Source organism: Tenrec ecaudatus, chromosome 5, assembly GCF_050624435.1.
Source record: "Tenrec ecaudatus isolate mTenEca1 chromosome 5, mTenEca1.hap1, whole genome shotgun sequence".
Classification (NCBI taxonomy): Eukaryota; Metazoa; Chordata; class Mammalia; order Afrosoricida; family Tenrecidae; genus Tenrec; species Tenrec ecaudatus.
The window spans coordinates 160,645,029-160,671,628 of record NC_134534.1 but is presented as its reverse complement, the minus strand read 5'-3'; the positions used below and the strand labels follow the sequence as shown (position 1 = coordinate 160,671,628).

The following is a 26,600-nucleotide window of genomic DNA, read 5'->3' as shown; positions in this document are numbered from 1 at the left end:
ATTTGATAAATACATCTGAAAAAAAAAAAGAAATACATCTGTGTTGGCAATATATGTACAAAAGTGCTTAACAATGTATGTATGCATGGATTGTGATGAGCTGTAAGAGCCCCCAATCCAATGACTTAAAAAGAAATCATTAACTACTGAAGCTGAATCTAAGTTATCTATATATATGTAATTTGATTTCTTGACTAATTTCATGAGTGTTGACTGTAGTTCCAATTAAAACACTTGACAACTTAAATCTTTCCTGTTTATCATGATATTGTCTATTGGTTCATTTGTGAGGATATTTGTTTTCTTTATATTAAATTGCATGCAGTTTAAATCTTCATCAGCAAGTGTTTCAAGTCCTTTATCTTTTTGCAAGAAAGGTTGTGCCACCTGCCTATTGAAGGTTGTTAGTCATCCTCCAATCCTGAATTGTGTACTTCTTGAAGTAGTCCAGCTTCTTGGATGGTTTGTTCAATATACTGATTGAACAAGTATCGTGAAAAGATACAGCTCTGGCACATACCTTTTCTTAAAATAAGTACCTCATTTGTTTTGTTCTGTGTGAAAACTGCCATGTGTATATTCTGTTCTACATGAGTAAAAGGAAGAGTTTATGAGAATTCTACTCAATAAAGTACAAGTAATTATCTTTCTGGTATTGTTTGCTTTCAACCAAATCCATCTGTTGTCTTCTGAATTTGGCTTGAATTTCTGGCAGTTCCCAATTGATGTACTGCTACAAGTGTTTGAAACCTCTACAAGCAAAATTTTACTTCCAAGTGATTATTTTATTGTTTGCTGATTTCTGTGCTTTGTTGGGTCACCTTCCTTTGGAGGGAGCATAAATGGGTCTCCTAGTTGGTCCAAGTAGCTGTTTTTCAAAACAATTGTTTGCAAGAGGAGTGAGTGCTTTCAGTGCTGCATTAATTTGTTGGAACATTTCAGCTGGTATTTCATTAGCTCTTGGAGCCTTTTTTTGCTAGTGTCATTGTCAACTTTTGACATCTTCCTTCAGTGCCACCTGTTCTTGTTCATATAGTGCCTCTTGAAATGGTTGAATGTTGAATAACTTTGATTTAGTGACTTTCTGTATCCTTTTCATCATTTGATGTTTTCTGTATCATTCAATATTTAACTCATGGAACTCTTTGATACTGAATCTTAAGACTTGGATGTTTTCCTTCAGTTTTTATAGCTTTTGAGATATGCTGAGTATTTTTGCTTTTAGACTTTCTAACTTCAGGTCTTTGCATACTCCAAAGGGGGAGGGAAGGTAGCCGTACAACGACACTGCACACCCTAAAGGCAGAACTGAATCTTAAAATGCTCCCAGCTATCCAAAATAGTGTTTCTTTTGCTGGGAGCCACGTTGTATCTGCAAGTTTTGTGGATGTTTTAACGGTTTTGTATTAAACTCGTGGATTAGTAAAAAGCAGATTTGATCTCTATATTCTTCTTCCTAACTCTTACATAGTACTTATCTGTAAATGCTGAGTATTGTACTTGTACAAGTGTACACATACATGCTTTTGAGGTATGATGAAAAAATTATTTATTAATATACATTATTACCCAAATCCGTAAAGCAGAATGATAAGGGGGCTTCCAAATATTTGTGGGGAAATTCTGCTGTTTTTTAAAGTTTCAGGATTTTCAAAAGAAATATTCTCATTATAAAAATATACATAGGGGGAGGAGGAGAACATAAGATCATAACTCTATTCTTAAAGCAGAATAATGTTGACATTAAGAAACACCAAAAAAGAATTTATTTCACTCTATATTCAAGGTCCAGTTTCATTGTACAAGGGAGCTTCAAATTCATTTATTAAACCAATAAAGAAGGAAACAAATTGTATAACTCCATGCAACAGGACAAAATACCTTTATCCAATAAAGCAAGTTATCCTCTCTGGATCTACTTGGCCCAACCTGAAGCTAGTCTTCAGAAGCTTTCCCAGAAGACGTGGGTAGAATGCCAGTTTAATAAGAAAAAGTATCCTTGCATTGAGGGAGTACTTGAGTGGAGACCCAATGTCCATCTGCTACCTTAATACTAAACCTATACATATATGCACATAGCTCTATCTTCACATCCTCTTATATAAATATATTTTCTTACGTACATGCCTTTATTTACACGTCTATGTATGCCCTTTGCCTCCTAGCTCTTTACTGTGTTTCCTTTTACCTTCCAGGACTAGAGGCATCTTAAGCTTTACCTTATATTAACTGAACCCATTAAAGGGAAGCAGAATTTCTGCTGCTAGTTTTCTTGAAGGTATTTTCTGTGACAATAGCTTGTAAATAGTATTGACAGCAGACAAATAGTATTTTTATTTGATAAGTAGATGGCAAAGTTTACCTGAGCCAGGAGGTAAAATTACTCTTAATAGCCTTGTATTCAAATTTCTATTTTCTCTCCCAGGAAAATAAAGGTGGAGCTTGTTGGGGTGTGTCTGGAAGGGCTTTTGCTATTTGGGTAGTAGGAGAGAGAGCTACAGAAATCTGCGTGTGTCTCGAGGGCAGGTATACTGTGTTCATCCTTGCTGCCTTGCACGATGCCTAGCCAAGGGGACACTGAACGGAAGATCTAGTGTCTAGGAAAATAAGATCCTAAAATTGAATCCGTCTTAATGATCAAGAAAGCATGGAGCCTGCCTCAGAGTCACCTGTTAGTTTTATTTAGTTTAGGCTATTATTGGGCTCTTTCAGAGCTTTTATTTTTCTATATTAAGAAGGCATGTGGATCATGAGTCCTAGAACCTTTGGAGAGAAAGCCCCAGCCTGACAGGGCTAGTGATTAGCTAACACATCCTCTTTTGTAGGATTCATAGGTGCTTCATCCTTCTGGTTCCTGCTCTGCTCCCACCCCCCATTATATAGTGAAATGCGGCAGTCTTGTCATTGACCAAAGTTTTTTTAATTACAGGACTTGTTCCAACAATCTGTTAAAACATGGTGGATTACTATGAAGTTCTAGGTGTGCAGAGGCAGGCTTCACCTGAGGATATTAAAAAAGCGTAAGTAATTTTATTCTTTAAATAAGGAATCATAATTTTCATTGTAATTGGATAGCGTAACTTTGTAGATGGCCTATTTAATGGGTTCTTAATGTTTTGTAGGAACCTTTCAGTTGTGCCTAGTTTACTTTAACAGCATTTACAAAATAGCATTCATATTTTCAAACTTAGGGTAAAAAAGCTTACTTGATTGACTGTGGTACTTTGTCTTTGGGACAGTGGATATTGGCTGCTTATTGAAGATTAAAAAACACTTCATATGAAATAATGTAAAAGAACCATTACATTGGATTTTGAAATGTATTTGGTTACTCTTACGCACCATTTTTCATAGGCTAGACCTATGTATTCCTGGGTGTAATTACTTAAAAAAAAAAAAAAGAAAGTTTTGGATAGTTTTTTATACGAAACAATTCTGATTCACGTTGAAGTTTCAGAACAATTCTGTTGTGTCTTTTAATCTTTCTGACCAGGCCCTGCCTGATTTGAAGTGGGCTAGTCTCAGGTGACAGTATTATGTAGACTGGCTAGCTTTTAAAATCATTTAGATTATTTAGATATATTAGTGATTATAGAGTATAGGCAGTCTCCAAGTTAAGAATGTCCAGCTTATGTATATCCCATAGTTATGAGCCAAACTATGTTGTACAGCCTAGAGGATATAAGGAAAAAATTGAGGTATGACAAACGGGCACAACTTTCTATGATACATAGCTTTAGCTTATTTTTATTACTGTATTCACCGTTTTGGGGCATATGATCCACATATCTTACTGTTAAGTAGTCACACACACCAAGAAGAATTGCACAGTGATCACCACATGCAGTTTTATCACATTGTCTTCAGTTTTGTACTCATCGTTTATAGCTTCTCATTTCCCCTCCATGTATTCTTATGTTAGAGAATCTAGAAGTGTTTGTTTAATGTTGCTTTTAAAAAAATCGTTTTATTAGATGTTTCTTATTCATAGATAGATACTCTATATACTGTACACGAAGACAAATATATGACTGACATTAAATATGACCCTGCCTAACTGTTCCATCTTGAGTGTAAGTTCAGCGTCAAGACAAATGTAAGAATGGAACTCATTTATAATCTGGATCACCTGTATTTGGCAAAATGACCATTACGCATATTTTTAGTATCACTAACGAAACTATTAAAAAAGGTAGAAAGAATTGGAAATGAACTTTTAGTGTATTTTGGAAGAACCAAGCTTTAAAAAATAATACATAATGAAATTTATGTTATTAGACTTGGTGGACCTTTAAATGGAATTTTTTCTTTTTGGGAACCAGTTTACTGTATTTTGAAATGCTAAATTGGGATAATTTCTGTGTTGGCTGTTCCTTTTTGTAAGTTTAGCCAATGAACTAATAAGGAATAGCCCATTCAGAGATATCAGGCGCAATGAATGGATTACTGTTTATGTAAATAGTGGAATTTGTGTCGTTCTCCCCACCCTCCCCACCCCACAGTTTTCTGTAATGTGTATTTTGAAACTATTGGCTACTGAATCAATTCTCACTTTTGGACACCCCATATAAGTCACGAAAACTGGTCTGGAGGGTTTCTTGTAAGTTACCACCTCAGGGTGCACTTGACCACCCACCTTACTTTGGTAGCCTCTTTCTGTAAACATGTTGACCCCCCCCCCACCCCATTCTAACATTAGGTGTCCACACTGCTCTAATACTATTAGCTGATAAAAACTTGGTAGATTTGTATGACAAAGAGGCAGTTACAAACTGTTGCTGTTTTTGAGTGAATTAACAAGGGGACTCGTACTGCTTTGTGCTGTCATATGTGCCCTCAGTTGTGCTAGGGATCATGGAGAGTAGGGTGGTTTTCGTTACCTGTGGGAACCAGTAGTTAGTTGTTCATAGTTTTCAGAATGACTGAGTCATTAAAGGGACATTGTGATGATAATTCACTCAGCAGAATAAAAGTCATCTGGAGAAGCAAATAAAAACAAAACCCCCAATAATTCCTAAACTGCTATGTTACCATTTTAGGAAGAAATTTAATAGCATATAAAGAAAATGAAATTTTGAAATTAGGCTGAATTCAAATTGTTCCTTTATTGGTAGTTAATTTTAGAAAAAAAATTGACACTGTATGATGTTAAATAATACCTTTAAAAAGCAGTTACATAATATTAAACTTAGACCAGATTTGATCTTGCTTTTAAAAATTAGCAAACAGAACATGAGGTTGTGTGAAATATTAATTAGAATGATTGAACAATAGGTTTTGTCAGTATACTGACAGACAAAACTTTGTTTCAGGTTTAAGGATGTACAAGCATCTATTTCTTCAGAGACACTAATACTCTTACATGAGTTTGAATGTGCTCTCTCCATTTGAGTAGTAGTGTTTTTACTTTGCTAAAGTACTGAATGTAGGACCAACACCTAACTTGTTAAAAGACATTAGATATTTTTATGCTTATTGTATTATACATTATATTCCTTGATTTTTAAAAAATTTTAGCAGCCTGGTGTGTACAATTAAAACTTTAGTATATCTTGTATTTCTTAGTCTTCACATGAACACACTAGAGCAGTGGTTCTCAACCTGTGGGTTGTGACCCCTTTGAGGGTTGGGGCAGTGTGTCTAACAATCCTTCACCTTTACCTGGGTCGTCTAAGACCATTGGAAAACACATTTCCGATGGTCTTAGGAACCAAGAGACTGCTCCTCTGTCTCCAGGTAGGTCCACCCACATGCAGATATGCCCACATACGAGTACCAAGCGTGAAAACTGTTACCTATGCTACACTGTGCTTCAAGAAAAACTTTCATTTATTTGTTATTAGAAATAATTATTTCAAAATATAGAATGACATTGTTTTTGTGATTCATCACTATGCTTCAATTATGTTCAGTTTATAGCAATGAAAATATATCCTGCATATCAGATACTTACATTATGATTCATAACAGTAGCAAAATTACAATTATGAAGTAGCTACAAACAGTTTTATGGTTGGGGGCCACCACATCATGAGGTACTGTATGAAAGGGTTGCGGGATTAGGAAGTTTGAGAACCGCTGCACTAGAGGGTAGTGTGTTCCTTCATTAGTGTTCCTTAGAACACAGGATTGTGGTGCACCTTAGTTCTTGGTCTCTATATTTACAAAGCATGTCATTGTTACGACATATTAGGTCCTTAGAACAAAATGTGATTTCCATCATGATTTCTCCAGAAGTCAATATTATAACTCTTACATGCTGAAGTGAGTCTTATTGAAACCAGATTTGACACAATAGTATATTAAATAAGGGGCTGGATTAGTAAATACCTTCCTGAGAATCAGGAGATAGTCGTGGTTGGATTCCTATTGCTCGGACCTTTTTGCCCAGATACTTTCTTAGCCTCATCACCACTGAGTTCATCTTATGGGCATTTGTTAACATTGTTTTCTGTCAGTAGAGTATTTTAGCTGGTTATAGTTTGCTTGCAACCCGGGAATGGAGGGAGATCTTATAATTAAATTAAACAGCTCCATTCTGTTGTTTGAAAGCCCAATTGGTTTCAGAGTTTGAATGTCATTAGGAACACTGCTCTCCTGTTTTCTAGATATCGTAAGTTGGCACTGAAGTGGCATCCTGATAAAAATCCTGAGAATAAGGAGGAAGCAGAGAGGAAATTCAAACAAGTAGCTGAGGCATATGAGGTGTTATCAGATGGTAAGTAATAATGAACTTGCTAAGGGTTCTGAATGGATTCATGAAATAGGGATTAGAATCCATTTCAGGACCAGCAGAGTTGTACAAAAGTGACCTATATTTTTCTTTGAAGGAGTTGAGTCTCTTATTCCTGCCAGTTATTTGATAGAGTTTTACTAATGTTGTGGAGTAGCTAAGTTTTTCACAGTTCTCTTAGGATAGATGTTTTAGAAGAGTATCTGAAATGCTGAAGTTTGAGGAATAACGAAGAGAGGGAAAGTCCTATGAATCCTCACCATCACCCCTCCCCTTTGTAATTCGGGGTGGCATCAAACATTTCATGGAAACATTCAATTATTTTTTAATTCTATTTTTGCATTAACCCTACCCCGTATCATAGTAGCTTCATAAAATGTGTCACTGCTAATTTGTATCAAACCTTATTGCCAACCTCCCAAATTTTAAAATTCATATATTGTCACAGGTATGAGTGGGCTATTACAAGTATATTTTTTGGAAGATCTATATTAAGACCACTGATAGGACTAAAGACAAAAGTAGTGAAGAGACGTCACAAAGTAAAGGGAAGTAGGAAGTGAGAGAAGCTAAATAGCAGTAGCAAAACTTCCAATGCCTCCATCTTCCAATGGTGACATGGCAAAAAGATTTTGGGGAACTCTGCTCCTACCTCTGCTTTATTACCTTTACTAAATCTCCTTTTCTCTGAACCTCAACTTCACAAGTTCTTAATAATACAAATGAAAATGAATACATAGGTGCTTTTTACCTTTAGTCAAGACTTCCGTTGATACTTGTGGTCTTACCTCCCACAGTAATGAGTAGGCTTTAAAATTGCATTTCTAATTTTTAAAATTTATTTTTGGTGGCAATATCCATAGCCAACGGTACATCTACTACTTAGAGTTCCTACATGAACCATTTACTGTCATTGATTATGTAGTTCACATTCTATTTCACCCATATAGATTTCTTACCCTTAATTTAGCCTTTTATGCCCCTTAAAAGTTCTCGCCTGTGCTTTTAAATTAACTTTTGTCAGTTTGTACTCATCGCCAATTTTGTTTCAGGCACACATTCATTATAAATGGGCTGGCAAGCTGTTGTTTTAATGATGACTTTATAGGATAGTTTTGATTCATGGGGTAAGGGTGATTTCTGGTCATTAGATTTGGGGCTCTTCTAACCTCAGTGGATCCAATAAGTCTGGTTTCCATATGAATTTGAATTTGTACTCTGTTTTTCCTCCTTTTGATGAGGATTTACCTACTGGGTCTCTGTTTAAAATGTTCAGTAATTAAACTGCAGTGTAGACTCTGTTATTGGATTGTAGGGATTTATATACACATGCAGGAATAGATCCAGTTCTGCCCCTCAGTTTCATTCTATTTAGCATAATTAAAAGATTTCAAAAAAAGTTTTTTTCTTTGAATGGTAAAAAATAATAGTATTATATTAATCATCGTTAGTGAATTAAACTTGTTATTGTTGAGGGATTCCCTATAGATAAACTTTTTATAGCATCAGAACAATAGCAATTATGAATTTAATATGCCTAATAAAACCATTAATGCAAAAAAAAAAGATTTCAACAAGAACACTATAAGTAGGTAGGTCTACCAAAGTCCATGCTGATTCCCTATCTGATGCATTTGTCTTTTTATATCTGAGACCATTATGCATGGTCAAAAGTTCTCACTAAGTCAGTAAACTGCAAAACGGTGTAACCTTAGGAGTTGGGACCACCCTTACTTGTGTGATGCTCATTTTTCACTAAAAAGGGAAACTATCTCATCCTGGGCAAGATAAGGTCATTCTTTTATCAAAATTATGGGAGTGAAGTGAGCTACTCTGCACAAAATAGCTAGAAAAATTCCCTCCTTTTATTAATCTTTTCTTGGAAAAGCCTTTCTGAGCATTTAATTTAAATCTTAAGATTAAACCCCAAAGTACTTCTTCATAAGATAATGCTTTAAAGTAGCAGCAATAAATGACTATAAAGCAAGTAGGGCAGTGGGAATTAAGGGAAGCTGAATGATTGCCATGAGACCCTATACATTTCTATTGTTTTATATACTTTTTCATAATATACTTTAAAAAACTCCAACAAACGTGTTGCTGTCAAGTTGGTTTTAGACTCATAGCGACCCTATAGGGCAGAGTGGAACTGTCCCGTAGGGTTTCCAAAGCTGTAATATTTACAGAAGCAGATTCTTCATCTTTTTTCTGCGGAGCGGCTGGTAAGCTTGAACTGCTGATTTTTTTGGTAAGCAGTCAAGTGCTCTAACCTCTATGTTCCATCATGGTTACCTGCTCACATACTACATGAGATTTATGTGGAACATACTCTGTTTTGTGTTCTTGGTAGTGCCGCAATTTGGAGTATATCTTTTATGGCTCTCAAATAGAATCAGACTTGCAGCACTACGCTGAGTTTTCGTCATAATTTGATTATTTAGATGTACTTAAATATTTATTTACCTGTTTGCCCCAAAAAAAAAAAGCAGTTATGGATTTGGTCATGTTCTCTTTTTTGTCATGTTAATAAGACCGATCTCATTCCTCTGAGTTGATACCAACTCATAGAGACTATATAGTATGGAAAGAGCCATCGCTGTAGGTTTCCAAGAATAAACCTTTATAGGAATAGAAAGCCACATGTTTTTCTCTTGAAGTGGCTGGCGAATTTTGAACTGTGCATCTTGCATTTAGCAGCCCCCCTGATAACCCCCGATACTGCTAGGCACAGATACCTAGACTTATTGAAAGTTGGCTGAGATTTTTTTTGAGAAATCAGAAGCGTTTTCTTAAAAGTTTTTGATGTAGGGGTGCTGATAAATGCGAAGTGTAGTTATTCAAGTGACCAAACTTGTCTGTCTACATAGATTTTCCGATTATGTCCCTGCTTATAACAAGTTGTGCGGTATATTAAGTGTTTTATAGGCACGATTTCATTTAAAATTGTTCAAGCAATCCAGCACAGCCTTTACTCCCTTCATTTTATAGTTAAAGGACACTGGCTCAGTAATTTGCCTAATTACATACCTAATAAATGAAAGGGCTGGGCAAATTAATGCAACTTCTCTCTTAAACTATGAAACATTTCTATGCTTTATGTAAGCCAAGTTGCAATTGAAAATCCTCACTGATAAGTGTTGGCTGGGTTTATGTCTTTTTTTCTTGGTATATACCATCTGTCACTGTGCACATAATTTTATGAAACTATAAGTCACATTAAAGCCAATACAGGAAATAATGACTTCAAAATATTTAGATCAGTTATTTTTTTACTAGTACAGTGGTTCTCAGCCTTCCTGATGTTACGACCCTTTTCCTACAGTTCATTGCCACTTCATAACACATTTTGCTATTGTTATGAATCTGGTGATCCCTGTGAAAGGGTTAGTCAACCCTCAAAGGGGTTGCGACCCATAGGTTCAGAACTGCTGCACTGGTCGGTGTTGAAGTGAAAGGTTAGCTGTTAGCTGGGTGTAGTCAGTGATTTCATGGAGATGAAAAGCATTGTGTATGGGTTGACACTTGGTGAAAAACCTGGAAAATGGCTTGGCAAGGCCTTGGGGTGAATGTTGGATGACACGATGTGAGTTGAGTCAGAGATATTTGTGACTATAGCTATAGACCAAAGTACTGATTACAGGAGGTGAACAAGAGCTCCAAGTGCATCTACATAAAGTCAGGCAATAGTTCATTATTTGCATCATATTTGGGGGTGAGTGGGAACACATAGGATACTATATAAAATTATTTTTTTCCTCTAGAGTTATTTTTACTCTAGAATGTGTAAAGTAAGACTGTTGGTAGCTGTTGGTTTACTCGGGGTGATTAAACCTACAGGACTAACAGTGACAATAGAATAACACACCAAAAACGTTTCTAACATAACGTGTCCCTGTCCCAAGTTTCTTTTAAAGTAAGCACTGTCCTATTTGCCTTGTAAAATATTAAAAAACTGATGAACTGATGCCAGGGTTTTAAGTGGATAGCAAATGTTTTGAGTTACGATGAGGGTAACGAATGTACAAATGTGCTTTATACAATTGATGTATGTATGGATTGTGATAAGAGTTGTATAAGCCTCCAATAAAATGATTTTAAAAAATTAAAAAACTATTCTCTCCTTGATTTGCAGTGTGGGAAATGGCATTCCTATTGCACTTTGAGTGAGAAAAATGTAATATGGCATACTGACATTTATTTTTAATTATAGCTAAAAAACGGGACATCTATGACAAATACGGCAAAGAAGGATTAAACGGTGGAGGTGGAGGTATGTATATACTACTAAGATAATTTTTTTCTGTTTCTCACTTTGCATGCTAATGAGATTATCTGTAGATTAGAAGTCCCAGCCTTGTATGTGCAGATATAGATGCAGCATTTAGAACATGGTCTTGTTCCCCTCACAGAAGGGCTGCGAGGAGGAGATGAGCAGGCAAGGTGCAGACAGCACCGATGAAACACACAGCTTTCCTCTAGTTCTTTAATGCCTCCCCTCCCCCCCCACTATGATGACCCCAATTCTAACTATAAATCTGGTTAGACCAGAGCATGTACACAGGTATAGATAAGAACTGTAAACACAGGGAATTCAGGACAGATAAACCCCTCAGGACCAATATTGACAGTAGCCATACCAGGAGGGTCAGGGTAAGGTGTGGGTAGTAAGGGGGGAACTGATCACAATGATCTATATATAACCCCTTCCCTAGGGGACGGACAAGAGAAGAGTGGGTAAAGGGAGACATCGGACAGTGTAAGATATGAAAAAATTATAATTAGTAAATTATCAGAGGTTCATGAGGAAGCGAAGGGGAGGGGAAAATGAGCTGATACCAAGGGCTCAAGTAGAAAGAATGTTTTGAGAATGATGGTGGCAACAAATGTTCAAATGTGCTTGACACAATGTATGCCTGGATTGTGATAAGAGTTGTACACGAGCCCCAATAAAAGGATTAAAAAAAAGAAAAGAAAGTGGTCTCAGTAGTTCCTGTAACAGGAGAAAGGAGGTAGAAATTGATAGCATTGCACTGATGTGCTTTCCACAGTTAAGAAACTAATTATAATCTTTAATGTAATAAATTATAACCTTTAATGTGTAATTGTATTTTGCATTTAACATACTAGATGAATGCTTGCTGTTATCAAAAGATTCCTTGCAATTAAAAAAATTCTTCACCCCAGCCACTATTGTGTTTTGTGTTTTTCCTCCTTGATCAGTACTTGATGTTATGAAAAGATTCCTTGGCGATTAAAAATGGATTCGTGGGCCCTGCTACTATTGCAAAAGTAAACTAATCCTTTCTGGAACAGGGCCCAGGCCAGTCTGCCTTCAATGAAAAATTACCCAGGCAGCCCAAAAGGAAGGATGTATGAGCTGATCTTTTAACAAACCTTCTTAGCATGTCTGTTTCAATTCCATGTACTGACAACAAACTTAAATGTGGTGGGAAAGCATTAAGTGACAGGGTTTGGTACTCTGAAATTCAGGAAGCTTGCTCTCTAAGTATACTTAATAAATTGTTCACAGTTGTAAATTGTCTTACTAGGACAGAACTCACATTTTTGTTTTCGAGCCTCAGATTTATGAAATAGTTTCCTTTCTTTTGGTCATTCTTTTTGTTGTTTGTTTTTAAAATCATTTTATTGGGACTTGTGCAATTTTTATCATAATCCATACATCCATCTGTTGTGTCAAGCACATTTGTACTTGTTGCCATTGTCATTCTCAAAACATTTGCTTTCTGCTCTAGCCCTTGATATCAGCTCCTCATTTTTCCCCTTTCCCCCACGCTACCTCTTCCCTCATGAACCTTTGATAATTTATAAATTATTATTATTTTGTCATATCTTACACTGTCCGATGTAGGTCATTCTTTAATCTCTTAAATAATTGCTTACAAAAGACTAGAATTCATAAATTTTAAAATATGCTGTTTATATAGGTGGAAGTCATTTTGATCGTCCATTTGAGTTTGGCTTCACATTCCGTAATCCAGAGGATGTCTTCAGGGAATTTTTTGGTGGAAGAGACCCATTTGACTTTTTTGGTAAGTAGGTATAACGTTTTATTTGGTATGTATAACCTACATATGGATTGATGATGCTTTTATATAATTACCAGTGTATCTTGTATCTTTGTAGGAGTTGTACAGTTCTTTCTCAGCTTCTTTTGGGGGGGGTTCTGAATTTACAACTTGCACATTAAAAATAATGAAGGTTGTAATTCATTCTTTTTTGTCATTATGTGTGTTCCTAACTTAACTTCCTTTTTGTAGTTTCAAATTAAGATATGGTAAGAAATTGTAACTGGATGCCTGTTGAAAATGGATTTCTTAATGAATATGCCATGATATTCTTATTAAAATATGAAGTACTGGAGTAATTATTGCTCAGAACACATGTGATCTATGCACCTGCTTTTTTGTTTTGTAATTGTGGTTGGTATGATTACTGCCTTAACAATTCTTGGAAGGACAACTGTAGAGTTAGCAGATGTATTCTTTGATGTGAAAATAGTCTTGTTAAATGAAATAGTGCTGTGTGTGGTTGCTGATTCACTTGGAGATTGATATTCAATGCCTGATAATGGGTTTTAATATGAGGGGGTACCCCACCCCCACCCCCACCCCCACCCCCCAAAAAGGAAAAACCAGCAAAAGCTTTGCTGGATGGGGCTTTTGTAGTACTCATCAGGTCCACCCCCCTCTGTGCCCCTCCCCCCGGTGCCTCCACTCTTGAGTTAGCAGCATACCCATTGGTGTCATTCTGGTCCCAGTGAATTTTTTTTGTAGAAGCAGTTTTGCGTGAACCTTGTTTTTTGGTGAAGGCTGATTAAGAGAATGGTGTGCAATTGTGAAATTTGTATTCTGCTCGGGAAAAATGCTGCAGAAACTGTTGTGCTATTGAACATAGCTTACAAGGAGAGCACTGTGGGAAAAACTCAAAAGTGTATGAATGGTTTTCTCATTTCAAAAAAGGTGGGGGCAACAAAAGGTAGAATGTCGATTGATGACAAACTTTGTTCAGTACATCCATCAACTTTCCAACCAGACAAAATGTCAACAAATTTCATGGACTTGTGCTCAAAGGACCTACAATAGACTGTAGAAGAGATGGGGAAGTTATCTGCACGATTTTAGTGCTTGGTTCAGTGTATTTTAACAGGAGATTTGGGAATGAGAAGGGTCACTGTGCCTCGGATTCTGACTGACCAGGACAAAAATCATCGACTAGAAACATGCCGCGCTTTGAAAGAACAACTCCGAAGTGACCCAGACCTTTTTCCAAGATCATTACTGGTGATGAGACATGGTGCTGTTCTTACAACTCTGAGAGCAAACATCAGTCAAGTCAGTGGAAGATGCTATCGTCACCTCACCCCCCAAAACCTCGTCTAGTGAAATCAGAGATTCAGATGATGCTCATTGTTTTTTGTTGTTGTTGTGAGGGGGATAATGCATTTGGAGTTCATTCTACCAGGTCAGATTACTAGAGAGACTCTGAAAAGATTGTGTAACTGTGCAACAAAAAGGGCTTGATTTTTGGCAGACGGGGGACTGGTTTTGCCATCACAGCAATGCACCTGCTCATGCGGCGGCCATCTCAGCGTGCCAGATGTTGGCACAAGACAGCATGCCTCTCTTGCCCCACGCACCTTACTCACTTGACCTCCCTCTGTGCAACTTTCTGTTTCTGTTAATGCAGAGGGACACGAAAGGACAGCGACTTGATGACATAGAAGAGTGAAAAAAATGATGGAGGGTGCTCTCAGCCATCCAAACAGATGTTTGAAAAATGTTTCTAGAATGGAATCACAGATTTGACAAATGTTTTAAGTGCCAGGGAGAGTGCTTTGAAGGTGATAAGGTTGTTTTGTAAAAAAAAATTTACATAGCTTTGAAAAAATCCGTTGGTTTTTTTTTTGGGGGGGGGGCTCCTTGTGTATGTCTCAGATACAAATAGGGTGCGTGGTACTCTTGTTAGTTGTTCTTAGAGCTTCCTTTCTTGGTCTCTTCTTGATTATTGAAACTACCAGTGACTGAAGGTCAGTGTTAAAATCTGGGTTGGTGCAGCTATTTTTGTCTTGGTTCTGAGGGAAAAACACATCCTGTTTTCCTCTTTTCCTGGAGCTTGGTTAAAGGGTCTCAACACCAGCTGCAACCCCTAAAGCTTAGAAAGGAAAAAGATAAAGTCTGTCTACACAGAATATATGGGAAACAAGTGGATTCCCCCTCCTGTCTGTCATAGGCATGAAGAGGAATTAAGTCACCACTACATCTGGTAGGTATTAGGCTTTTTAAATGTTGCAGAACTTTATCTGAGAATGGAGATTGAAAAAAAGTTTTCACTATCTTATATATTATAGTGTAACCTGATGTTTTAAGAACAGTACTTTATTGAGTTATGGAGGGACCACTAGTACATACTAACTAAAGCTAAAGCAGGGAACTTTAAAATTGGGTGTTTAGAAAAGAGATTACGTAGTCTTCAAGGTGAGTAATTTACTTCCAGCTACCATTAACATAGAAATGTATATAGATTCCCTGTAAATATTCACGACATGGCACATCACCATTTTTGTATCCTTTATCAATTGGCCTTCCTATAGCCAACAAATCTGAAGTAAAATAGAATGAATTTTCTTTTTAAAATTATTTTTATTTGGGCTCAATACATGTATTAGATTGCTGTATATACTCGAGTATAAGCTGACCTGAATATCAGGCGAGGCACCTAATTTTACCACAAAAACGGCATTAAAAATGTGGTGTAAAACTCAGCTAATACATGAGTATATATATAGTATTACATATTTCCATCTTGTCCCGCAGAATTGTACATTGGCTACCACAAATCCGTTTCCAAACATTTTTTTTCTATATGGACATCATGATGTCATCACCTCTTTACTGCCACCTCCATGTCCCCTGCCCCCAAAACTCTTGTTCCACTTGCTGCCTCTATAGGTTTATCACCCTGGTTTTCACACCCCCAAAAAACGAAAAGGAAAAAACAAACATACCACAATTTCAAGGAGGGAACCTCCAATGACGTAACACACCCAAGAAACCCCCTAACATGTACAGTCAAAACCCAAACAAAATAAAGCAATCATCCCAAACACGAGATTTTGGTAACCATAGCAGGTCCAGCATGCCTCCTAGGGGAACTTTGCTTGCAGTTGAAATTGTTCAAGTCACACTTCTTTCTGTTGTTGACCCTCTGTACTCATCTCATCAACATACTCTGTGTACTGATCACTTTCTTCTTATCCCTCCATTGTGCATGGATGCAGGTCCACCGTAGGTTTATTTCCTGCATAGTTCCACCAGTGAATCTTGGGCTCCCACCCTCATCCAGAGCCTTCTGCAAACCAGATTCTCAGACTTTTGGCTCTGTTACTAAACCCCACTTTGAACTTCAGATTTTATGTTTCACTCCTTCAGTGGCTGATGATGTCTTGTTTCCATGTGGACTTCGTTGACATTTTCACTTACACGATGGCCTGATTGGAGACAAGTCTTTTAAACACCCCCAGACACTATTTTATCTGATAACTGTGCACCATCCAGTGTCTTCAGCACTTTCTGCTATAGCACCCGTCTCCTCCATGTTCCCTTCTTGGAGGCGAGTATGGGCCATGATGGAAGAACTAATTGTTTTTAAGTTGGAGCTGGGATTTAGTGAGCCCAAAAACCATTCCTGGATCTATGTTTGTTTGTTTTGGTCTTTCAATTTTTTTTTACTTCGACATTAATCCAAATGTCATGTCATTATATCGTTCAGTGTCGTTAGGCAGAATTGTACCATTGCTTCCATAATCAGTTCCCAAAACTATTTCTTTCTGGGTACCTGGATATTTCCTCCCTTCTATCGCCCCCACCACCCCTGCACCTCCTTCCTGATTCCTTTGTTTTACTTTCTATAGGTTCGGCAATCCTGGTTTTCATGTACCAAAAACTTATTTCACCATTTCAAGAGGGTAATCCTCCACTCCATAGCACTTCTGAAATATACCCTGGTGTGAACTATCAAAACCAGGTGTTTTTTTGTTGTTGTTGTTTTACATTTTATTAGGGGCTCATACAACTCTTATCACAATCCATACATATACATACATCAATTGTATAAAGCACACCCGTACATTCTTTGCCCTAATCATTTTCAAAGCATTTGCTCTCCACTTAAAAACCAGTTTTTTGATTGCTATTTCCTATCTTAAAAATGACCTTTGTCCTTAATTAAAACTTTTTTATACTCTAGTTTTACTGGAGCTAGGATTGGAGAGAGAACGGTGATAGTGGTATTGAAAATCTTAGGTTTGCATAGCATGGATTTTGGGGGGTAGGGTGGGTGTGGGGATTGGTTAAAATTATTAGTGTGTACAGTGTGCAGAAAACAAAAATAATAAAATCAACTCCCATACTGGAGGCTAACATATACTCAAGCTCACTTAGTCTTAATATAAAATTTCAGCCAGATCCCGGGCCCCTCCATCGACAACTTCCAAGGTGCCCCAGAAATGTCCATGCTAAAAGAATTTTGAATGCTGGATTTTATGGCCCATAGAGGAGGAAGAGGGCTTTACCTTCTCTTTCCACCTTGTGCTTCAGTTTTAGACAGACTTTGGGGGGAGGAGTTCGGACAGCAAAGAGAGGGATGAAGGAGTGTGACTCCTCAAGATTCTTGTTACTTCTGAGGGGCAGGCCAGGTACCTGAACATTTTTATATATATGGTTTATGAAATAGATACCCTCAGTGACTGATCTAATCATAAGTCGCCATCCCCAGGTGGGCAAGGGGGCTGGGGAAATAGCTGACATGTCAAGTATCCCCATCAAAATGTTTTCTTTGGCCTTTTAAAAAATTTTCAGTTTTTCAGTCTACACGTTAACCATTTTATGTCCTTGATTGTAATCCCCACAGTGTAACTTCACTAACCTCACTTTCCACCCTGTGTTTCCATTTTTCTAGCCCTTCCAGACTTCTGACTTGATCCTTGGACAAATGTGCCTTTGGTCGCAGGTGTTTGTATGACCATAGCCTTATTGAAAACCCTATTGATTTTTGTTAGGTTAAAAATTGAGCCGTGGGAGTAAGTCATAGGCCTGAAGGATGACTAGATGAAGGCTATGTATAGTCTTGGGATCTTGGGACAATTCTTTGTAAAGACAGTATAAATCAACTACTGTCTATTTGACTTCATGCCAGTGTCGTTGTCAGAGTAGAACTGTATTCCACGTGGTTTTCAGTGGCTACAATTTCAGAAGTAAGTCATCAGAGGTTTCTTTCTAGGCACTTAGGAGTGTGGGCTTGAATCTCTAGTCTTTAAATTAGTAGCCAGGTGCTTTTGCTGATTGCAACTCCCTACAGAGATTATAATTGTATATAAATGAATAGTAAGGTTTGGTCCACATTGGTTTTTTTTTAATTTACTCCTCCTTGGATCTATTTTTGAGAAATTTGTGTATGTAAAAAGAATCTTTAGGTGTATGTACCTAAAATATAATTTTATTAGGGGCTCATACAACTCTTAACACAATCCATACATACATGCATCAATTGTGTAAAGCACATTTGTACATTCATTGCCTTCATCAGTCTCAAAACCTTTGCTCTCCATTTAAGCCCCTGGAATCAGCTCTTCATTTTATCCACCTCCCTCCCCGCTCCCCTCTCCCTAATGAACCCTTGATAATTTATAAATTATTGTCACAATTTATAAATTATTATTTTGTCATATCTTACACTATACGATGTTTCCCTTCACCTACTTTTCTGTTGTCCATCCCCCAGGAGGAGGTTATTTGTAGAACCCTTGTAATAGGTTTCCCCTTACCACTCTACTCTCCTTCCACCCTTCCGATATCGCCACTCTCACCACTGATCCTGAAGGGATCATCTGTCCTGGATTCCCTGTGTTTCCAATTCCTATCTGTTCCAGTGTACATCCTCTGGTCTAGCTGGATTTGTAAGGTAGGTAGAATTGAGATCATGATAGTAGGAGGAAGCATTTAGGAACCAGAGGAAAGTTGTATATTTCATCATTGCTACACTGCATCCTGACTGGGTCACCCCCTCCCCACGACCCTTCCGTAAGGGATGTCCATTTACCTACGCATTTACCTACAGATGTGCTTTGGATCTCCACTCTACTCCCCCTCATTCGCAATGGTATGATTTTTTTTTCCCTGATGATTCCTGATCCCTTTGACACCTCTTGATCACACAGGCTGCTGTGCTTCTTCCATGTGGGCTTTATTGCTTCTGAGCTAGATGGCCACATGTTTACCTTCAAGCTTTTAAAAACCCAGGCTTTATATTTTTTTATAGCCCCTGGCACCATCAGCTTTCTTCACCACATTTGCTTATGCACCCGCTTTGTCTTCAGTGATTGTGTTGGGAAGGTGAACATCATGGAATTCCAGTTAAATAGAACAAAGTGTTAACTGCATTGAGTGGGGGCCCAATGTCCATGTATTACCTTAATACTAAATCTATACATATATGCACATAGATCTATTTCCCCATCATCATTTAAAAATATATTTACATATGTACATGCCTTTATTTAGACCTTTATAAATGCCCTTTACCTCCTAGCTCTGTCCTCTATTTACTTTTACTTTCCTCTTGTCCCACTATCATGTTCAGCCTTCATTTTGGTTTCTCAGTAATTCCTCTCTGTTATATTACCATTGGTCACACTCTATCAGGCCTCCTACACCCTCCTCACCACCGATTTGGATCACTTGTTCCCTTGTCCCTGGGTTTCTTAACACCACTTCCTTATCCACCACCTCCCCTTCTCCCATGTCCCCCTGGAACTGCTGTCGGTCCCATTGTTTTCTCCTCCAGATTGTTTATCCAGCCTATCTTATTTAGACAGACCCGCGGAGATAATAACATGCACAATAACAAGACAGAGCAAAACCAAGCAACAAAATAACACAAAGCAACAACAGCAGCAATAAGCCAATGACAAAAAAACAAAACATAACTAGAAAGAAAAGCTTTTAGTTAGGTCAAGGACTGTTTGTTGGCCTTTAGGAGTGTTTTTCTGGTCGAGTCTGATGGGGTGCCAAGCTGTGGCCCCAAAGTCTAGTTTTGGTATTCTCTGGGGACTTAGTTGCTCTATTCCCCTTGCTGTTCTATTCCCGCCCTTAGTGTTTTGCCTCGGTGTGGTGGGATCAGATTGGGCGGAATTTCCAGTGTGTCTCCAGGGTTGTCCCCTGTAGGGCTCTGGGTCAGTGAGGGATGGTGTGTCTCAGAGTGGGGCCGTTCATATGGTCTTCTCTGTGGATTGAGTGCTCTGAGCGGGAATATTGTCCTCAAGGCTTGGTGGGCCAGGATGTGCTCCACTCTCTCTTCTTCCCCTTTCATTTGCTCCCGTGTGCTCTGATCAGACATGTCCCTCTCCGGGAGCTGCAGATTCAGTGCTGTCCTCTGAAATAAATTCTTCTGGTGGGGACGTGGGGCAGGTGTCCATGTAGCTGTGATTGGGGCCGGCCCCTCAGGCCTCTCCACTGGCTGTACCTTTCACTTAAAAGGATTGCAGAGTTCTTTTATAAAGGCAGAGTCCCATAGAGAGGTTTATTTAGTATTATAATTTTAGACCATAAGGCACTCAGGTGTACTGAGTTACTCAAATTTAAAAATATAAAAATATACCTTCCCCATATTTTGTGTTTCATAAGTTTGGCAGTGATTATTCTTTAATCCATTCTTGTAGGTGTTCTAGGTGACTTCCATTTTCAGGCACTAAGGATTTACACACAGGAAACGAAGCTGCTTCATGGCTACTACATGTATGAAGTAACTGTACAACCTGCTGGTGGTATGTTTAGAGGAGATTTCAGTTACTGTAGAGCTGGGGGATAACTGCCTTTTTAGTAATTCACCAACCATATCACATTTATACTAATTTATAATATCCGTTAATATTTTAGAGATTATTTTCTGGGCTTGATATTTTCCTTCAATTCCAGTCATTTCCCCACTGTGTTTGAGTTTACTAAATTCAAAACTTGTTAAATATTTTAGAACTCTACTTAGCATTTATCAGACTAGATTCCTAGACGTTGTTTAGTGTCTCCAAATTAAGTGGGAGGATATCTCCAAGAAAACTAACAGAGAAGGAAATTTAGGTGTCAAAGGTGTTACTCAGTCTGTAAGCCATTTTTCATGCTTACAAGTAGTCTTGGATCTTAAGTTCCTTCTGATGTGGAGCTTATCCACCATATTAGAAATTTCCAGAAGATGTAGTAGAGGCTTATTCTAAACTAAGCACTGGGAATTCTGGGCCCAGAATAGGTGTATGAGTGCTTTTCAGAATGTTAATTTGGAAGAATGTTAATTAGGAACTGCACTAATTAGAATCAGGGTTATCTTTTTCTTTATTTATAGGGCAGCATTGCCCTAAAACCTAGTATTAGTACCCTTTCATCTCCTTAGGGCCATAAACATTCATTTTATTTTGGGAAAATTGCATGGGCATAATTTTACATTTCTATTTATTTGTTTTCTCACTATGAGAAACCCAAACTTTTATTTGAACATTTTTCCTATATAAAGGCCATACATCTTGTTGAATGAAAAAATTTTACATTTTAGTGAATAAATATTAGTATATAGGGCCAAGAAAAGTATGTTTTTGGAGGGAAGTAAATTAGAGGGTGATAGCTTAAATCTTCCTTAGTCATGACTTAAATTTTGGCATACTCTCCCAGGGTTCGAGGAACTGACAAGTGAGGAGTTGGAGCCTAGTGAAGAATTAGATCAGCCCGGTTTTGAGGAGACAATAGAAGACATTCCAAGTGAAGATAACAGTGAGGTTTTGGATGTGATTTCCAGTGAGGAACTTGATATCTTTAGTGAAGAAGAACCAAGTGAAGTCAATAGCTGGGGACAGGGTGAAGTTCTTAGTGAGGAATTGGAACTTGTATCCAGTGAGGATGAAGCAAGTTACGGAGATGTGGAAGAGCTGAGTGAAGAATATGAAGAACTGCTTAGTGAGGAAGATTACAGCACGGCGGAACCGGAGGCACTACTTGTTTAATAAATTTTAAAAGAAACTACCTGGGTCTGTTTATAAGAAGTCTAATCTTACATAAAGTGTATCTAGAATAATAAAAAAAAATTGCTTAACTCTATAGTACATTCATTGATACAGTGCTGTGTGGCTAGATAATCCCATCATGGAGATAATTGAAAAACCAGGAAGAATTGGGGGGAAGCCCAAGGATCATGAAAACAAACATCCAATAAGTTGTCTTTCACTTGTCAGTGAGCGCAGGTTGTACGCATATCCTTAAAACAGATTAGTCTTTAAGAGTTCCTAGTTAAAAGCAAGGTACCCTGCCCTGGTGGTGCACTGGGTTACACCTGGGCTGCTACACAGGAGAACATCTGCTGCTGCTGCTTTTTTCGTTTTTTTTAAACATATGCTTCTGAAAAGATATACAGCCCCAGAAGCCTTGCAGAGCAAGTCTACCCTTCCCTGTGTCATGGGAAATTGGAATCACATAAATTTTAGTTGAGAAGCAGCAAATTTTGAAAGGGGGAAACCAAGATAGTTAAATGCACTAAAAAGGTTACTAGTTAGAGAAAGAATAAAATACAGTAGTGTAAAAAACCTGAATGTATGGTAATCCCACCTAAGGAGTTATCATCCTGAAGCTGACACTAGTAATTAACACAGTGCTACCAGGTTTACTCTGGTAACAATTGTTTCTTGATTATTTAAGGACAGGTTTTTCTCTTAATGTATAAGAAGGCAAGGATAGACTTTACAAGTCACATAAAAACATAGTGTATTAGTTTTCCAGTTAATTTTTTTTTTCATTTTGGGGTCTTAAAGAATTTTACCACAGAGGAAGTAGGTAGTGAGTGAATGAGGGAGAAATAAGTATTGCTTTCACCGTTTCTATACTTGTCCTTTCTCTCATGTGGAAAGTGAGTTAGTTACTTGACTTCTCCGATAAGCGAGCTAGCTAGCTAGCCTTTCTTTCTTTCTTTCTTTCTTTCTTTCTTTCTTTCTTTCTTTCTTTCTTTCTTTCTTTCTTTCTTTCTCTCTCTCTCTCTCTCTCTCTCTCTCTCTCTCTCTCTCTCTCTCTTCCTTCCTTCCTTCCTTCCTTCCTTCCTTCCTTCCTTCCTTCCTTCCCATTAACAGTTTCATTGGCATATAATTCACATACCATACAATTCAACAGTTCGATAATATTAAAAAGAGTTGTACAGTCATAACCACAATCGGTTTTAGAAAAATTTTTTCTTTTTGTACTCTCCATTTCTCGTAACCTCCCACACTGTGCCCCCGAGAAACCATTAATCCAGGCGCTATCTCTATAGATTTACCTATTCTGTATTCCACATACAGGAAAACATTAAAATTTAAAAACCGTCCCAACAACAACAAAAAATCTCAATAGAAAAAGCAGAAAATATTTAAGTTTAGAACAAACTTAAAATAGGTCATGAGGGAGATCAAAATGATTAGGTGTTGAATTTTAACTTTAAACTGCATCTTTAGTAGTGCACTTTGCAATACACTCTAAATCATAGCAAGGCTATTCAGAACCCTGGTCTATGATCAGAGGGGATTCCCTGAGGCCTAATCCACACATTGTTTACTTACCCTGCACTTTAAAAACAACAAAGAAAACCCACTGAAGCAACTTTAAAATGAGTCAAAAGGGAAATCTGATAAAATATGATATTTTGATCTAACTACATCTGCCATAATTGACTTTTCAAAGCTCTCTGCCTTATAACAAGGCTGTTGACATCCCTCAACTATGGATACACAGGATTCGGGTGAGAATTTCTGGAGACTACTAAATTATAGTACCAGGGTAAGTCAAAAAATATTGCTACAAATTTATAGAAACCTTTATTTGAAACAAATATCAATATGAGATGTTGTTTCTCAATACATCCGTCATCCCTGTCTACACACTTCTGAAGGTAGTGTTTTATCTTTTAACTATTCATGAAGAATTCTGTACTCTTCAACTTACACCATGTCAAAACAGGTTTGACATCCTTGAAGAACTCAAATCGTATTCTTTTTAAAATGCTCTTTGAGTTTGGGGCATAAAAAAGCCTGACAAGAGCAAGATCGGGACTATAGAATGTAAAGGGTAAAATTTGCCAGTGAAATCGCTGTAGCACAGCCTGTGCTCCCAGCTAGCATGAGTGAGTGCATTGTGATGAAATCTCATTCCTTGTTGCAGGTTTGCTGTCTTTTCTTACCAGTGCAGTGTCGCTTTTCTTACACCTTCCTAATTAGCCCTTGTGATCAGTCCTGTGTCTTTTGAGTCAAGACTGCCCCGTTCTGTTGCCGAATGTCTGCCTGAGTTGACTCATTTGCCTTGACTAATTGGCCCAGCAGATCCCCTCAGAAATACTGTTTTGGATCTATGCCACCCCTCTCCCCCTTTTAGGGATACCCTAATAAAACTAAGATAAGTGTACTAGGAGAAATTAACTGCAGCCATAATCTTAATTCAGAGGCATGTTTAAACATGCCCCCATGCATGTCTGAATGAAAAACTCTAGTGGCAATACTTTTCTGCTATTTTACTCTTGTTCTACCCATATTTGAGTACTCTTTACTGTTGGAATATCATGGAAACTATTTTTTCTCCCAATTATAATTATCCTGGCAATTAATTTTGAGATGCTAGGGAGTTTTAGCCTTCCACCCCCCCCCAACTACTTATTCACCATTGCAAGATGTACGTGTTCTCGGACCTCTCCAAAATAGAGAGAGGAATTGGTTTCGTAATTATTTTCTTGGCTACAATACCTGTGTTGTTGGCCATCTTCACAGCAAACATGAAACTGTGTTTTAAGCTTTTGCATATAGTTTTTAAAATCAACCTATTATATATACTATACCAAATTATGCATATTATCAATTGTAAAGTTGACTTGATATATCCCAATCATCTATCTGTATCATATATCAATCATCATGCTTTGTCTACAGAGTGAAAACCTTTGATAATGTTTGGTTAATATGCATTGAAAATAGTGATAAGAATTTTAGTGGGTATTCTATAGGTCTTGGTTATTTGTCTTGTGGAAACATGATGCCTATTGCAAGGAAATAGGAACAGTTTTACTACAACCTTTTGGCATCTACTGAGATTGAGAGAAAAATAAGTACTTGAGAGTTATGTATTATGTGTTTACATATACTACGTGTACGTAGAGTGACGTATACCTCATCCTCCAGGAAGAGTACATTTTCTTAGGTTTTGGAGAAATTTTAGCCAAAAGTACGATTTATGTGACTCATGTATGTCTAGTTATGATCCCAGGAGAGTTGAAGTACAGAGTATGTTACGGAATGATTAAGCAGAAGATACTATCGAGGGACAAAAGAAATATCGTGTCATGCTTAGATGGTTTGTTAGTTGCCTGTGAGTTGATTTCTTGTAGCCGATGTATAACAGAATGAAACTTGCTCACGTTTTAGTCTGTGGCTACTAGGCTAATCTAGCTCACCAAGGATTTCCCCAGCTTTCTACGTCACCTCATAGGATGATGCCTATTAACTACGTCAGTTCTAAAAGAACATTCCGTTGTTGTAGTTCATGTTAGTCTTAGAGCTTATACTTCATTGTGGCTCTATGGATGTGCTTTCTATTTATTTACGTTTGCTTGTCCCAGATTCCAATTATATTCTCTATGACACTGTAAGAAATGTCACTTAATTTAAAAATATTACTGTGATTCGCTTAATCTTAATTCCTGATTTTGAGATAGTAAATCATTTTCTGCCTGCTACTGGCGATACTTAGCCTTGACTTTTAAATATTTCCCCTTTTCTGTAAAAGTTGCTGTTTAGTTTAGGTAAGCATGAAACTGAAGTATAGTTAGTGACTGAAATCATTAAAGTAGTATTAAGGTTTTCTTGTTACTCAGATACTTAACTGTAGGATGATGGTATAAGGTATTTTAAAAAGATATTTTTGCTTCTTTGCTTCCATTTTTTATAAGGCTAAAAAACATTGGGATTACTTTTCACTGGTTATTCTATCATGTTATCCTCATGTTGTAAATCTTAAGAGAAAATGAGTATAACCAATTTTCATAACTGATTTTTCCTTAGCACTTTTTATATGTAAATATTGTGTTTTGTGTTGTTTCAAAGACACTATTTCGCTTTGGGCATTTTCTTGCCATAGTTTGACTTTCTTGGCCCTCTAGTCAACTAGTTTAGTCTCTTGCTAATATGGATCCCTTAAGGGATTGGATCCAGGATTTTTGAGAGTGTGGCAGGAAGTGCTTGTTATTTATAGGATGCTTCTAATATTTGAATCATGTTATTAGAAATATATCTGTTGATATATCTTTAAAGGTATAAAGCTAATTTCAATGATCAAGAATAATTTTTCTTGTATTTACATAGCATATTTGGTTATGTCAGAAACGATCTTATGTGGGTAAGTAAAAAATATTGCTATAAAGTTATAGAAACCTTTATTAAATGAAAGCATCATCGTGGTGCTACTATTTTTCAAAATAGCCCCCTTCTAACGCTATATACTTTTGAAGTGTTTCCATCACTCTCATCCTTTTTAAAGGCAGTTGTGGCATTCTCAAAGGACTCAAATTGTGTTCCTTTTAAATATTTTTTGGGTTTTGGGAACCAAAGGAAGCCTGACCATAAAACAGTACTGATGGGTGGATGTGGTAAGGTTTCCTGGTGAAGTCCTGCTACCGTGTGGAATGAGCCAGGGGAATTGTTGTGATAGGCAATTTTTCTGGCCTTTCCTCCCAGTAAATGCAGTCTTTATTTTCTTGAAACTTATTTATAGCAAGCCCTGAGGATGATCTTGTGTCGTTTGAGAAA

General features: G+C 37.4%; 1 protein-coding gene across 3 annotated transcripts in view; it reads left to right on the top strand.

The window, feature by feature from the left end:
• DNAJB6 (DnaJ heat shock protein family (Hsp40) member B6) overlaps positions 1-26,600 on the top strand; it is a 92,175-nt gene that overhangs the window by 25,384 nt on the left and 40,191 nt on the right. For all 3 annotated transcript variants that reach the window (XM_075550174.1, XM_075550173.1, XM_075550172.1), the window contains exons 2-5: positions 2,930-3,020; positions 6,609-6,718; positions 10,944-11,003; positions 12,679-12,783. In XM_075550174.1, coding sequence (XP_075406289.1) covers positions 2,956-3,020; positions 6,609-6,718; positions 10,944-11,003; positions 12,679-12,783 — 340 coding nt within the window. In that variant the 5' untranslated portion in view covers positions 2,930-2,955. The remainder of the gene's footprint in view (positions 1-2,929; positions 3,021-6,608; positions 6,719-10,943; positions 11,004-12,678; positions 12,784-26,600) is intronic.